Source organism: Mytilus edulis, chromosome 5, assembly GCF_963676685.1.
Source record: "Mytilus edulis chromosome 5, xbMytEdul2.2, whole genome shotgun sequence".
Taxonomy (NCBI): domain Eukaryota; kingdom Metazoa; phylum Mollusca; class Bivalvia; order Mytilida; family Mytilidae; genus Mytilus; species Mytilus edulis.
Genome location: NC_092348.1, coordinates 31,050,625 through 31,068,110, shown reverse-complemented (window position 1 = coordinate 31,068,110; position 17,486 = coordinate 31,050,625). Strand labels below are relative to the sequence as shown.

The 17,486-nt window shown below is 32.6% G+C and overlaps 2 protein-coding genes across 2 annotated transcripts in view; both read left to right on the top strand.

The window, feature by feature from the left end:
• LOC139523440 (ras-related protein Rab-30-like) overlaps nucleotides 1-17,486 on the top strand; it is an 87,490-nt gene that overhangs the window by 32,854 nt on the left and 37,150 nt on the right. The window lies entirely within an intron of this gene.
• Nucleotides 5,969-11,873, top strand: LOC139522364 (heavy metal-binding protein HIP-like). The gene is made up of 3 exons (XM_071315893.1): nucleotides 5,969-6,088; nucleotides 7,510-7,575; nucleotides 11,370-11,873. Exons 1-3 carry the CDS (start codon nucleotides 5,998-6,000, stop codon nucleotides 11,774-11,776), a joined length of 564 nt encoding a protein of 187 aa, XP_071171994.1. The 5' UTR covers nucleotides 5,969-5,997; the 3' UTR covers nucleotides 11,777-11,873.

Genomic DNA, 17,486 nt, shown 5'->3' with positions numbered 1-17,486 from the left:
AAATTTCCTCAAAGGAAAAAGAATTTCCTCAAAGGAAATAATTATGCAGCAAATTCCCTAAGGGAAATCTTTTTCCCTTGAGGAAAAAACAATTTCCCTTGAGGAAAAATCTTTTTCCTTCAGGGAAATTTGATTTCCCTTGAGGAAAAGTACTTTTCCTCTGAGGAAATTGTTGAAAAAAGGGGCATAACTTTTTCAACAGTGGTGCTAGAGCCAAATTTCTTTAGGACAAATATCAGGGAACCAATACCTACCAAGTTATCAACTTTGTTTTGACTGAACTCCAAAAATTAAGTTGACAACTTTTGCACTCAGCGGAATTGCAAACTTGTCCCGGAGACTGTTATAGGAATATTTCTCATTAACGAAGGCCACTTCAATTGATATTCGGTAGATACAATAATTATTTTCTTTTATGACTTTCGTTATCAATATGATATTATCATTATGAATGTACTTGAAATATCTGCCACTGGACATAGACAGCCACAATCAAGCATTTGCGGTTTTTTCTACTTTGGTTATTGCCATTGTATCTTAATACTAATTAGTCAATGGTAAAAATTGACATATTTGTATTTCAATATTGGTTCAATTGTTTGATTAAGGGATGTAACATTGACAATTGATATACTATTTTACTAATGCATTGACTAACATTGTAATTATTTGTTTAAGCCAGTATGCCGAGAGGAAAAGGGGAGATGGTGCTGCCAAACCGTGCTGTACGTAGGCAAAATCAAATACAGCTACCGGTAAACCGAAGGCTTCGCCCAAAGAGAGCTGAAATTGTAAGACAAAATATAGCCATTCCACAACAGCCGTAAATACCACCACAACAGCCATTAATACCACCACAACAGCCATTAATACCACCACAACAGCCATTAATGCCACCACAACAGCCATTAATACCACCACAACAGCCATTAATGCCACCACAACAGCCATTAATGCCACCACAACAGCCATTAATGCCACCACATCAGTTATTGCCACCACATCAGTTATAACCACAACAGCCGTTTGTACCACTACAGCCAATTCTACAACCACAACTCATTTGAACTTCAAACTTCCTCTGCAGCCCGCTGAACTACAAGTTCCTGGTCAGGGATGTGTACATCCAGGGCAGCCCACAGCTCGTAATTCTGTACAAAACGGTGAGATTTTAGTTATACCTACTAATAATGATGTTGATGTGTTTGTACCACAAAAAATTATAAACCAAATATGGAATTTAGAATATGTTGATTTGGCACAATTACTTTACAAAAACATTTTGTTTCAAATATTGATCAACCGAAAAAAGTGCTCGGTTTTGATGAAGATGGAGACATTTTAATTGACAGAAACAAATATTCAAAAGTAAATCATTATCTAACTTAGGTGAGTGGACTGAAGGGTTTTTAAATTATATGAACATTTTATTGCAATGATTCCCGGAATTAGCATGAATTGATTAGCTACATGACGATTATAAGGGGGTGTACCTTTTGAGAACGTTTATAAATTTGACATGCAATTTCGACTAAGTAAAGCTCGTGATCATATGCGTGCATGGGACGTCATTGATGGGTGCTATGGCTTCAGTTTATTGCAGTAGGCATAAATCATGTTCCACAGACATCTTCTTATACTCCTCACACAGTTATTAGTCCTTGCTACGATTATAATTTTAAGGCCGTTTGTACTCGTATGAATTGTGTATACAGCCATGAATTCATGTATAAGATGTAGCCAGTTCCATCCTTCGATGTACTGTACAAATTATTCATATAACAAGAATAATCCTCGAAGTTCTGTAACTTCGGACTATTCTGCTCCTAGGTATCAAAACTACCCTAGGGCACCTGATGCAAACAATTTTGCATCAAGGTATCAGTCAAGTGCTAGAGCAGTCAAACAGGTTTTTGAATACACATGGAAATTTTAACCCAAATACTCGTTTTTCGATAAATAATTAAAGATTTCCCTGTCAGCAGGCAAATGTTCCACGGATGCAATTTAATCATTTCAAATTTTATAATTTTGTTTACAGCTTGCAATCACAGTATGATATTTGGTATTTTTGGTTGTTCCCCTGTTAATACTACGGTTTAAGGGAATATGTTGACTGACTACCCCGTTAAAATATTGGCAAATTTATTATATAATGGTTTTAAATATGGTTTTCGAGCACATCATACAAGCAAAACATTAAAGTATGTTTTACAAGATCCAAATTTAGCTTGGAAAAATCATGAGTGAATTGAAAAATGGTAGAATTGCGGGGCCTTTTTATTATCGACCTATTTCTAATCTACGTGTTTGGAAAATAATTTTAGAAATTATAATGGCATTTCTTATATTTTGGGTGACAAGTGGTTGTCGAGTTCTGTTTTAAATCTCTTTATCGGTAGTGCAAGAGTTATTCAAATAATTGGCTTACGTATCAAATGGACTAAATTAATTTCAAAACTTTAAACATAAACTAAACCTGTATGACGTATGGTCATGCCCCGTTTCACATTTAGTTAATAGTAGCTGACATGTTTAAGGATGAATATTTTTATTCCACTGGGAATGCGTACCTTTCAGGCATTAGGTTTAATCATAAGATCAATGGTTTATTGGACAACACTCATTCTTTTATTGTTCAAAAGATGCTCAGTGACATAAGCGACACGTCTGTCGTAAACCTATTACTATTGGTATATTAACTAGACTTTTAGATGCGCTTAATTTAGTTTGTTATTCAGTATATGAAACATGTTTATTCAAAGCTTCATTTTCAGCAAGAATTTTGGGTTTCTTAGTTTTGGAGAAATTGCAAATTCAAGTTTTAATGAAAATCTTATTGTAAAACGATCCAAGATATAATTTGATGCTAATTCATGGTCACTTATTATAAAAGTTCCTTCTTAGAAAACAGATCAGCTGGGTAATTCAGTAACGACAATTCTGGAAAAGAATAAACTACTTCAATTTGTCCTGTCCGGTTGATGTCGGACTACATTGCTGAGACACAAAGACGATGGACATTTTCATACACTTTAAAAAAGGTTATGTAAGAACAAACCTTTTATAGTTGAAACACTTAATTTCAGGGTACCTGAAAGATATTTGGGTAATTGGCTCTTCTATTGTCATAGAAGCTGTCATATGAAGCTTATAGGCGCATCGTTCGTATTAGAGATAGTTGGGTGTATTCCTAAATCAGATTCAAGGAGCTCTGAAAATGTTATGTATATATTTTCTTTAAATTTCCTCATTGTTTGGTTTTCCCTTACAATGAATAACATAGCTTAGATGATGACAGTATTGCATTTTAGCTGAAGTTTATGTTGATGTTGCCACATGAATATCAATTTAATGAAGTTCAAAGTATTGAATTTAAGTTGATGTTGAAGTTTTTGATGTTTGTGTTGAAGTTGATAATAATGTTGAAGTTGATAATATTGAAGTTGATAATAATGTTGTAGTTGATAATAATGTTGTAGTTGATAATGAAGTTGATAATAATATTGAAGTTGACAATATTGAAGTTGATAATATTGAAGTTGATAATAATGTTGAAGTTGATAATGATGTTGAGTTGATAATGATGTTGTTAATATTGTTGATGTTGAAATTGATTATGATGTTGAAGTTGATAATGACATCGAAGTTGATAATGATGTTGAAGTTGATTGATGTTGATTCTTGCTGTTAAATTTGTCATGCGGTAAATTTTATGGCGGATTACAAGTTGTGCAACTAGTTACTCAACTTGTAATTTTGGCGGAATTTACTTTAAGCTGCTATGGACTACCCAGTGGCTCCTGATATAACTTTGTTACTGCTGGATCGCCCTTCAGTAATTCAATCGTCATCAAGTTTTGATTGACAAGTTGATTGTGTTTCTTTCTTGCAATAAATGCCATGACAAATTTACAGCCAAATAAAACATAATTTCTTTAGTGATTTTGATTTATAGTTTATTCGTTGGATTCATTAATTACACCATGAGGTCAAACAATGAGAATACAGATTTAAACAATACAAGTACACTTACATTTTATCTAGGCTCCCCTTTCAATCTATGTGTGTATATATATATACAATAATAGAATTTAATTCAATAATAATTAAATTCAGTTATTGTAATTATATAACTTGGTATGCCTATTATTGATTTAAATTGACGGTGTGTTCGATTCATTTTATACTGGTCACTTTAATATGCTAATTAGTTTACCCCGCGAAATGTTAGTCCGTGCAATTTACCTCGTGTGGTTTGGTCATTTGAATTCAAACCTTACACGGAGCTTGACCAAAGCTATAGAATTTACCCGCCCTCCCTTTTCCCCATTATGAATATTTTCTGCTGCTTTTCATTTATCGTTTCAGTTTTGGAAGAATGATTATAGAACCAGCGTCATGGCATATTAACAGACTGAGTTTGGAGCTTTTTTGTATTGTGAATGGACAGGCGGAATTTACTTTAAGCTGCTATGGACTACCCAGTGGCTCCTGATATAACTTTGTTACTGCTGGATCGCCCTTCAGTAATTCAATCGTCATCAAGTTTTGATTGACAAGTTGATTGTGTTTCTTTCTTGCAATAAATGCCATGACAAATTTACAGCCAAATAAAACATAATTTCTTTAGTGATTTTGATTTATAGTTTATTCGTTGGATTCATTAATTACACCATGAGGTCAAACAATGAGAATACAGATTTAAACAATACAAGTACACTTACATTTTATCTAGGCTCCCCTTTCAATCTATGTGTGTATATATATATACAATAAATGTATGATATTGATTTAATTATATAACTTTGAGGACATCCAACATCTTTTATCTTATTCACAAAGCTTTCTACTCGATTGTGATACTCATTTGACAAATTAACATACTAGTCTTATACCAGTGTACTTCATGTTTTATTGATGATATATTAAAAAAAAAACCAATAAAAAAAGGAACGATCAGCGGCGAATATGTAAATGTTAAATGCATAATCATGACTCATAACTATACAATTTTTGAATGGTGTGAACATGGGAACTATTTTCTTCCAGACTTTCATGCTGAGTAAAATTCTTAACGTGCTTGCTCATTAAGTAAACAGTCAGCAGAGTGACATGTGACCTGCAAAGACGACTGGTCTGTTTATCCGTAATGCCTATTGTTGGCTGAGCAGTACACATACCAATTGTAGTCTAAAGTTTGTTTAACCCGATCGGGGATAGAACCAATGGCATTCTTCAATCGAGATTTTTAGTTGATTTTAAAATTGATTTGACAAATTCGAATTGGTTTGACATTTAATTTAATTTGACAAATGTAACAAAAAGGTAACTTGAAGTGACGTCATCATGCTCATTAAAAAAAATCTTAAAACATTCACTAAAAAAATATAATTTTATAATAAATTATGAAAGTAAAATTTACAATTTAAAAAAAAGAAACGTTTTAATAGATTTGAAATTGAAAATGGTATAGTTTTCTTACTCCACAAAGAAAACAGATAAACATATAATATATAAAACGTTAAATTCTATAAATAAAATTGAATTGTCTGAGTTAAAATGTATCTCTCTTTACAAAGCAAATAACCTAAATGAACAAATAAACCAAATAAATAAAGGAATATACACCAATGACAGAGCAACCCAGACTCTACAACATCCCAATCCTTGATTTTCTGTTTATACCTTACATAGGGGCATTATGTTGTTTGGTTTGTACGTCCATTCATCCGTTCGTTTGTCCTGTTTTAGGTTTAAAAACCAACATGTACCAAACAACAGCCTGTAACACTATGAACTACTAATAGTTACATGAACAAATGTACAGAATGAAATTCGACATCAGAAGAGGAAATCTTATACTTTTTATTGTCCTGTCGATTGATTTCTTTTATCACGCGATACTATTATCAACGATCAATATCAAATACATATTTAAAGTTTCTTTTCGTAGACTGTATTTTGTATTGCGTTTTTGGACTATTGAGTTCTGAAATGTTTTCCACTGGGACATTCATCTTGTTTGTGCTTTTCGCTGCTATGAGTCATGTTTTTCTATCAGAAGCTAAAGGAAACTGTTCAAATGGTATGTATTGTATGCTATATAGTATATATACACTATACACAGAAAATGTGTTGAATGTGATTTCCAATCAGACAACTTTACCTCAATTTTGAGCCTGTCCAAAGTCAGGAGCCTCTGGCCTTTGTTAGTCTTGTATGATTTTTAATTTTAGTTTCTTGTGTATAATTCGGAATTAAGTATGTCGTCCATTATAACTGAACTAGTATAGATATTTGTTTAAGGGCCAGCTGAAGGACGCCCCGAGGGCGGGAGTTTGTCGCTACATTGAAGACCCATTGGTGGCCTTCGGTTGTTGTCTGTTCTATGGTCGGGTTGTTGTTGCTTTGACACATTCCCCATTTACTTTCTCAATTTTATTTTTATAAACTATCCATTAGAGACCAAAGAACGAGAAGGTAGACAGTTGTAGGGCCATAGACAGCCTTTAACATTTCCTATAACTCTTTTTATAGAGTAAGATATTGAGGCCCAACAGGTTGACACAATTCGAGAGAAAAAACTAATGACTAGATTAAGGAGAGAAACATTAAGCGAAAAAGTAAATTACAAAAAAATAAATAAAATAAAATAAATTGAAAAAAATATTAAATTACCGATGAATTACAGGCTCCCGACAAGGTACAAAATAAAGTATGCTGTAGGATTGGCCATGTTTGTAAGTGTTCAATCCTTTTGTAACAGTAATAAATTCAGTGTTTTGAATTTGTTATGTTGTTCAAATTTATTTGAGATTAACTTGCAAATATAGAAACGCAAAGATTTTCCCATTGGTAATGACGAATTGTAAAATAAGGTGATGTGGTATGATTGCCAAAGAGACAACTTGCCACCAAAGTTCAAATGAAGTGGATTTAGGCAGTTATTTGCAAGCGTACGGCTCTTCTACAATGAAAATACCCATACCATATGGTCGGCTATAAATGGCCCCGACACGAAAAATATTTAATAATTGAATTGAGAAAAATCACGGCACAGTTAACAACAAAACGGTTTACGAAAAACACTATGACAAACATTTTGTCTTTGTTAAATTTGTCCTGTACCAAATGGAAGTCAGGAAAATGGCCATTGTTATATTATAATTCGTCTCTGTTTGTCTTGCATGTTGTGTTGCGTTTCTTTTGTGTCGTTGTTCTACTTTTATATTTGTGATGTGTTCCCTCAGTTTCAGATTGTAACCCGGATTTGTTGCCTCACTTGCCTCAAGGGTAGTTACGGCCTTGGTATATAGGCGCTGCTTGAATGTTGCTACACAAATATAGAAGCAAGGTTTTGGTGACAACAAATCCTCATTGATATTTAGCTTGTTCATTCAATACTTTTGGTAAGAAACAGAGACGGAAGTTATTCTTAAAAACACCCTTATATATCTGATTGCTATTGCCTGAAAATATTGTTAGTACATACATTTATATTTTCAGATCGAACAGAAACAGTCATGGAAAAGCTTTTAGATTTTGTTAAAGAACTCAAACAAATAAGTTCAGGTAACTATTATAGTTTAAGTCCAATTGTTTACTAAAATAGATATACCATATGTATTTACAGTTCTATACTTACTATTGTTGTGAAATTTTCAAGTATACGTTTTGTTACGGTTTTATTGTAGATGTTAACAACAATATACATTTTATATTACAATTCGAATGTATCGGAAAATATTTTCATGATATATCAACCCTTCAAATTTAATTGGCTAAAATATTGATGTAAGAGTACTTTATTGTTTTTAAAAACACTACTATCAGCTCATTTCAAAATAAAATAAAAGTTTTGAGATGTGTAACTCCGAGGTCGGTATAACGAAATAGCTGTATAAAATATTAATGTATATGATTTTTCTACATTACCACGAGCAGTAGTGTGCAAGTGTGAAAACTTCTTACATTTGTAGATAAATATTTAATTAGATTTTTGCTTACTTTAAATGACATTTTAAAGCTGTGTTTACATTTCTGTTTCTTTTAAGGCACTGACTGTAAAAATATTCACCATAAATCAATAGCATTTTATGCCACGTTGTCAAAATCATTGACAATTTCAACGGTCGACTCACACCACTCAAACACTCTTAACTAATTTTTACAACTTGCATCACTTTATCAAACTCGCTAAAAAAAGGAATATATAAACAGACTTGAAGAAATGCGTTTAATCAGAAACAGAAATCGCACCACTTAAAAAAGTACGAACTCGCACCCCTTAGGAAATGTTGTAAATAATCAGCGAGTTCTAGATTATCTCCGTTCTTGCAGCACCCGTATCACACAGAGACAGAACATGACACGCACCTTTCGTAAGAAAAAGAAAGAAAAACACTACGCACCACGGAGATATTTTTTAATCGTCAGTTTTCTTGGAAGTCCTCTTCTTCTCTGAGTTATTTTCGCCGTTCTAGGAGCACATGGGTAACACCGACACCCGAAGTTATTAATTGGACATTAAACTCATACGAAAGAATTATAACTAACAAACTAATAAAAACTATCAACATAATGCAACAGTGCCTAATAACAGCTAGAGAAACAAAAAGATCATCATAAACTTTCTAAGTAATTTTCCAGTCACGCTCGTTTTGTTCTTGTCATATTTTAATCATTCCGAGAATTTTAGTCCCCTGCAAATCGTTGATAGTCTCACTATTTCTATTTTTTAACTTTCCTAGAATTCTGGTCATGAAGAAAATTACATATTATTTACATCATGTTAAACACATTTGTATTGTTGTAGAGCGTTTATCAACATCTTTAAAAGTTTTTTTGTCGTTTGTGTCGGTGTGAAGATGTATTGAAAAAGAAAAAATCGCGTTTCCTTTTACTTATAAGTATTTGCAGATCTGTTGAATATATTTATTATACCAGTGTTCCGTTAGTTGGTTTTTTTTTTCAGCCACTAAATGTGTCTTAACCGTTACGGAACAAACCTGCCATAATAGCGTCACTATGATAGTAATTACATACAAGAGAACCAATCAAGTTTCCTACACAATTCTTATTATGTCACCCTGACGGAGGTCAGGTGACATATTGCTATTGTTCCATTTTTTTTCTTATTTATAATTTTAATATTTATAATTATTCCACACTTTTTTGTCCAGACTATTTCGCGGAATCGCATGGACCAATGATGATGGAAGTGTACCAAAATGTTAACCCCCAATTGCAGATGTGCAATCGGGGGTTGGCATTTCAAAGATGGCTGTCGTTGTCATGGAAACAAAAATAATGTGAAAAATCAGAAAGTCTTCCAAAATGAATGAAACTTTGTTGAAATGTTAATTGGCATGCAAAGACTTGCAATCCATCTTTGGAATTTCCAAAATGACGGCCGTTTCCATAGAAACTGTTCAAACATCAAAATATTTAAAATGCTTTAAACTTTCTAAAAATTAGCAAAATGATGAATTGTGAAGTAAATTAAGTTAATTCAGTGTTAAAAATTTCGACATAGCTGCCACTTAGTGGCAATTTGCGGACATCCGCTATTGCTTGCAATGGCAATTCTAGTTTAGTTTGATGTTGCAACAGCTATCTCTTACAACAGATAGAGGCTATTTTTGTATTTCAACCCTTCAATCGTGGTGCGGTTATTTCTTGTTTTGTTTTCAGTGTTGTGATGTTTCAATTGTTTTTTTTAAACATTGGTATTATTAGCACTTACAATTATTTTACAGTCTGAATACATTTTTCTCATTTGTAAGGATATTACTAGCCATTAATTACTGAAATAAAACTTAATTTATTACACTCTATAGGATACAATAATACATGAAAAGAAAAACAGGAATTACCCAAAACTATCGGACAGGTCATAAGTAACTGTGTTATCTATTTTGTTTAAAAAAAACCCTCAAACCAGAATATCCACTTTAAATTAATACGAACTAGAATCATGAAAGGTTTTTGAAATTACTGTTTTTGAATTTGCTATAAAACATTACAGATATATCTGCGTTAAAACACTCCGTTTTAATTCATGTTAGTGTTTTAACGTCGCACAGAAAATAGACAGGGTAATATTAACTTACATGTTTACAAAAGAAAGGCGAAAGAGACATTCAAACTCAAAGGTAAAAAATAAACGACGCCTTGGTTAAATAAGAAAAACAGAAAAAAACAATAGAACACAAAACACAACAAAGAAAGCTAAAACTTGAGCAAAACAAACCCCACTAAACACTGGGATGATCTCATGTACTTTAGAAAAATAAGCAGATCCTGCTAAACACTAGGTATCCGTCGTGTTGCTCATGTTAGTACAAACCAATAAGAACATATTCGCTATTACTGTAAAACGGTTGTTCCATAAAGGTCAACCAATTTTTGATGAGCTCAACCTCACCATTTGGAACACTTGGTTAAATAGCTTCCGTGTGAGTAGCATCTTGTATCGAAGAAATTATGATAGGAAATACAACCTCTGAAATCGTTTTAACTGGGAGATATATACTCCGTATGTAGGCGCTGCTGGAATGTTGCTACAGAAATATAGAAGCAAGATTTTGGTGACAACAAATCTGCATTGATATTTAAATAAAGGCAACAATATTTAGCTTGTTCATTCATTGCTTTTAGTAAGAAACAAAGACAGAAGTTATTCATAAAGAAAACAATATATATTTGATTTATATGGCCCGAAGGTGACTGTCAAAATAATGTTAGTATATACATTTGTATTTTCAGAACGAGCAGAAATAGTCATGGAAAAACTTTTAAATTTTGTTAAAGAAATCAAACATATAAGTTCATATAACTATTATAGTTCAAGTTCAATTGTTCACTAAAATAGATAAACCATATGTATTTACGGTTCTATACATACTATTGTTGGGGAATTTTCAAGTATACGTTTTGCTACGGTGCTATTGCTTAAAGATGTGAACAACAATATACATTTTATATCACAATTTGAATGTATCGGAAAATATTTTCATGATATAACAACCCCTCAAATAAAATAAATATTCATTTGTATAAAAGATTGTTGTTATAGTACTTGTTTATTGTGTTTAAAAACACTACTATCAGCTTATTTCCAAATGAAATAAAAGCGGATTAGGTCTGTGAACTATTAGTTTTTATACTCGCTGTGAGATCGTAATTCCGAGGCCGGTATAACAACATAGTTGTATAAACTATCAATAAATGATAATTGGACAATATATGATTTTTCTACATTACCAGTGTGCAAGAGTGAAAACTTCTTAGATGGATATTCAATTAATTTTTTTTAAAACTTTAAATGATATTTAGGCTGTATTTAAATTTCTTCTCCTTTGAAGGCACTGACTGTAGAAACAATCACCACAAACCGATAGGATTTTATGCCATGTTGTCGAAATCATTGACAATTTCTGGATTTTCAACCGTTGTATTTGATAAAGTTTTCACAAATACAGGAGATGCATATGATTCCAAAACGGGTATATTTCGTGCCCCTGTCAAAGGACTTTACTACTTCGACTGTTCTTTTTTGTCTCTCGGAACACCATTACACCTTATATTAATGAAAAACAACAACAGGTTGACCTATGGACACAGCTTTAGTAGCCATGATGCAGATTCGATATCTGGTACACTACAACTTGCGATAGGAGATAAAGTGTTTGTACAGCATTACCCGACTGGATCAGAAGTTCTCTATCATTCATACAGTAGCTTCACTGGATATCTGATTTCCACAATATGACGTGAACAAAACATTCAAGAACTCACGTTTTATTGAATAAAGTACATTTAGTTGTCAAACTAGTTGTGTTTTTGATAAATAAAATTGTGTACTACGTTCCTTTATTTTCCAGTAAAAAAATAGACCTAATATCATCATATGAAATTTTCAAATCTATTATCTGGTTTGATGAATAGTTCCTTGCTTCCAGAAATTGTTTCTGCAGTTATAAAATTTTGTAATTTGTATTTATAGTTATTAATACATAAGGTTTGTCATCTCTATTGTCAAAAATATTCATCTTTGGTCTCCCACGGTCATGTATAACATAACTGTGTAAGGTGTACCGTTGTAACGTTGCTATCTATCAGTGTAGAAATAATGTTTTTTTTTCCAAAAAACAAAATCAATTATTGCATATAACCGTTTGATCAAAGTACTTCAGAAATACAAATAAAAACAAATTGAAGCTTTTCTGCATATATTTACTTACAAGATTGTGGCAAAAAAGTATGTATTGCCGTAAAAGTTTATCACAAACTGATTCTGATCATACATTTTTTCAGGCAATTTTTCATAAATTGAAGGGGATATTTAGCCACTTCTGGTTAAACAAGTCATGTCCGGTTTTGGAAAGCAGCTTCCTTTACGATGATTCCAAACATAATTTATTTCTATATTCTTTTGCTAGAAATAAGCTGCTATTTCCGGTCACAGGACTTCAAATATTTATATTTACTTTATGGATTGATTAAAATTCATCTATAAGTAAGCATTGAATGTGGTTGTTAAATTTGATAGATGATTCTGTGCTTCTTTGTTTAATGTTTGTTTGCTTTTGGTCTATTTGAGATTGTGAAACAGTGGTGACTTCTGTACCAAGCTTATTTTGACAATTATACCGTGTATGTCAGTTTTGTTCACAAATCGTTGTATATATTATGGAATTTGATGCTACTGTCATACAAGTGAGAGGTTTGGTGCATTGAAAAAATTTCAATCCACCATTTTCTACACTGGAAAATGACTGTAACGAGTGAGGCATATGACAGTTGTTGTCCATTCGTTTGATGTATTTTATCACTTGATTTTGCCTTTTGATTAGGGACTTTCCGTTTTGAATTTTTCCGGGAGTTCAGTATGTGATTTTACATTATATCGCTTATGGTATCGTCTGATAGATTACTTCATATTGAATATCCCTCTAGTATCTTTCGTCCCTATTTCACACTATTTCCAAAACTATATGGGTTTTAAAGTACTTTTAATCAAAAACAGTGCAATAAATTTTACTTGAGGTTTAAAGAAAGTAACATATGTTTGGATTTTTCAAGATCATATATCTATCAACCTAATGCAAAGCATTATCATCGATAAATATGAATTTATAGCAAACTTCTAAATCCTGAACGTCAATTTTGCCTTTGACCTTGATTTACTTTTTTTATGATCATTAAGCAAGGACTGCAAATCAAATGCTATAAAAGTGGGTCGAAGGATACAGAAGGGACAGTCAAACTCATAAATCGAAAATAAACTGACAACGCCATGGCTAAAAATGAAAAAGACAAACGGAAAAACAATTATGATAGTACACATGCATAGAAACATAGACACAAATGATAGAAAACTAAAGAATAATCAACACGAACCTCCACCAAAAACTAGGGGTGATCTCAGGTGCTCCGGAAGGGTAAGCAGACCCTGCTCAACATGTGGCACCCGTCGTGATGCTCATGGTAAAACAACTCCGGTAAATACTCTAATTCGGTACGTCACATTCATGAAAGGGAAGGATATTGTAGTTACGACGTTTACAACATATCCGATATCATTTGTGAAACGGTTATTTCATAACGTGAGCAGTAACCCTCTTTCAAGAAAATCTTGATAGAAAACGCAAGTACGGGAATATCGTTTCAATCGGGAGATATATACCCCGTATGCAGGAGCTGCTGGAATGTAGCTACTAAGAAATGGAAAGTTCACAATTGGTGAGCCTTAATCATCTCTTTTGTGTTAACGTTTTTTTTCAACCGACCCTAATTGCCAATTTCTAGATGTAAGCCGACTTACCTGTATCTGGTGTATCCTATATCTCAAGTTCGATGGGATGAGACTATACTATATATGATTAATAAGTAATGTAAAAATACAGCTTTTTATATAAGAGGGGATAAAACTACAATTAAATGTTAACGCATCTTTTTTCAACCAAAATTATTGTATTACATTATGTCGAAAAGAGCAAATTATTCAAAATAATTTGTCAGTATTTTATAAATTTTTGGAGAAGGAGTTACAATACGCCAAAATCACATTTAATGACCTTAACGTCATTTTCTAAAAGCTAGACCCCAATTGCGCTCCTCTACTTGCAGATTTGTTTTTGGGTTCCTATGGAGCAGAATTTATGCTAGGGCCTGTACAAAAAGAAAAGAAATTAGCACAGTCTTTTAATTTCATCTTTCGGTATGTTGATGATTTACTGTCTCTAAATAATAATGAATTCAGTGATCACTTACATTTAATATATCCAAGTGAACTTGAAATGAAAGATACTACCGACACAGATAAATCTGCTTCATATTTAGACCTTTTTCTCGAAAGACTACTGATGGTAGGTTAAATACCAAAATTTATGACCATTATGACAAAAGTGTGTCAGAAATCATATCTTATATTCTTCCTAAGTCATTATAACCTTCCATCATTACCGAACTGAACAAAGAAATAACACGACGGGTGCTGTATACGGTGCAGGAAAAGCTAACCCTTCCGGAGCACCTGATTTCACTCCCGGTTTTTAGTGGAGTTCGTGTTGTTTCTTATTTATTATTTGTAACTGTTGCTGTAAATGTCTTTTGGTTTACTCCTTGGTTTTGTTTGTTATATATATGACAGTACGGTTGCCACAATCAGCGATATGCGGGTAACCTCATTTTCCAGTTATATACAACATGTATAAATTATGAGAATAATAATATTAAAGGCTGAGGCCAAATGCTGCCAATTTGTTGTTTGGTTTTAATTAGCATCTGGGATAACTGCAAATTTACCTTAAACAGTTATTTAAAAAATATTATTCGACATAATTTAAAAAAATCTTAATACCACTGCTGAAAACATAGAATGCTAGCATAAAAACTTAAATGTCATATAAAGTGAGTAAATATTTCATTGGGAAGAGAACTGTGCGATAATTGTTATGCACTTCCTAAACATTTCAAAATTATATTCACTCACAATAAAGATGAGAAATGCTTTATTATTGGAATGTATGTAATAACATGTTTACATTTGTCACAGGAAACAGGTATTTACAAACGTGGGATTATTTGGTTACCAACGGTTACTAAAATGTTGATTAATAATAAAAATGTTTACTTTTTAACTATGCATTGTTTTCTGTCAGGTTATCAACTATTGACATGTCCCAAGTGTTGTTCCATCGTTAGTATAAATTTGATGTTTTGCAATCGAATTGTCGGTCATATTATATACATTTAGGGCAGTGTTTTTTTTAGATTTATTTCTGCCACTTAGAATCAATAGTTTATTGATTTTTATAAAACATCATGATACCATTGTTTATGCTTTCGATGCGCATTTTTGTAAATTCCGTGTATCCCGCAAGAAACAAATGTTAGAAAAAACAATAGGGTCCGAAAAGGGGGGAAAATACTATACAATTAATGGAATAAAATACTAAGTACATGAGAGGGAATAATGAACATAACAACTACTCAAGTCATTGTATAAATAGTCAAAGTCTATATACACTGCCCCTTTTTAAGAAAGTTACTTAGAACGATCCCCATGGAAGACCTACACAAAAGTCATTAATAACTATCGTAAAATATTCAGTTACAAAACTTCTACTTGTTCCACAGCTTTTTATATGTCCCAAATAAAATAACAAAGTCATTAACTATTGGAATTGAATTACTGTTCCTCATAACACGTGGTCGTACATTGATACCTTTACATATGGGCAGCATCTGTTGTTAGTACTACACATTTTATTAAACTGCATTTTAATTCCTCATCTAAAATAATGTCCCTACAGTTTCTCTCTGTTTCATTGACCTAGCCGTGTTGTAGTAAATGATAACGATGGTGAGTTGTTAAAAATATGCAATAGTGCTCGTTCTGCAAATGTCGGCGGATCAAAACGCAGCTAGGTCTGGTTTACAATCATACTCACAGGGATAATAATTAACGATGTTATAAGAATTACGGATTACACATTAATACCGAATTCGTACTTAACAAGAACTATACGACAAGTGCCGAAACTGCTTACCCTGAAACCCCATTTGGTATTAAAATTGGATTTGTAATGCTCAGTGTATTGTTTTTATTCAGTTTTTAGAAGAGTGAGTTGATATATCTTTCCTTGTTTTTTAACTTTTGCAACGGTTTAATCGTTTTCCCTTCCACTTTTAAATTTGATGTGCACCTTTTGTGTCCTCCACACAAATGAAGCATTCTGTTCTCACTTACCAACTTACTGCATGCCACAAACAGGTAGTTGGAGATACACATCACGTGTGTTTATGGTTTCGAAAGAGACAATGCAGGCTATGGTTCAAGTTTTCATGAAAGTCTGGGAATATAGTATTTTTACGGCGAAGGCATATTGTTTATTTCAAAAACCTCATGCAAGTGCCTAAGGCTGATGATCTGCTTTCAAAAGACGATTCAGCTATTCCTACCTCTTTTAATACACCATGGTCTACAAAAAGTCAATACAAGATGGACTTGGTGGGTCGACGTAGATCTCAGATATTTGCTAATTACCAGTTGATGTCTAATATTTCAAAATCAACATGTTTATGCCGTTTATATAGTGCGATCAAAACCGACGTTTCGACATCAACTTTTCTGAAAAAAGTGTAACAAAAATACCGAACTCCAAGGCAAATCTATTAAGGGGATGTCGATGAAAAATCACAAAATCAAGTGCTGTCAGCCAAAGAAGCAAGTGAAAAAAACAAGTCACATTCCTGACTAAGGGTGAATTTTTTGGATGGGGATGTTCCTTTGGTACCATCTTACGGTGTTGATATTTCACAACTCTTCTGCTATGCCCGTGTCTGCTGTGAGTTTAATATTTTAACGAACGTAATCTATGTATTACAAGGAAATTATTAAGTCAGGGATTTAGTTACCACAAATTACTTAAAACTTTTACTAATTTCTTCCATTGATATAAAGATTGTGTTTTGAAGTTTGGTTGTACCTTTAGGAAACTTATTTGGCATATCTTCATTTTGATTGGAAATTTAGAAGCGATCCTGGCAAAGTTATCGATCTTTTAAATAACCTTATTCTAAAAGGTTACCAATCAACACTGTAATACGATCTTTAAATATTGTTGGTATTAAATTGATTTTGTTATCAGTAAATCAAAAGTAATTCAGTGGTTGTTGCTGTGTTATATAATCGTTTTTCGTTCATTTTATGTACATTAATTATACCATTTGTTTTCTCGTTTGAATTATTTTACATTTTAGATTTTGGGGCCTTATATAGCTGATTATGCGGTATGGGCTTTGTTCATTGACGAAGGTCGTACGGTAACATATAGCTGATAATCTCTGTCTGATTTGGTCTCATGTGAAGAGTGTCTCATTGGCAATCACACACCATCTTTCTGTTTAAATCATCCTAAGTAAATGATCGGTTTAACCTGATTTCATAGCTAGTTAATACTCCCAGTTTCATG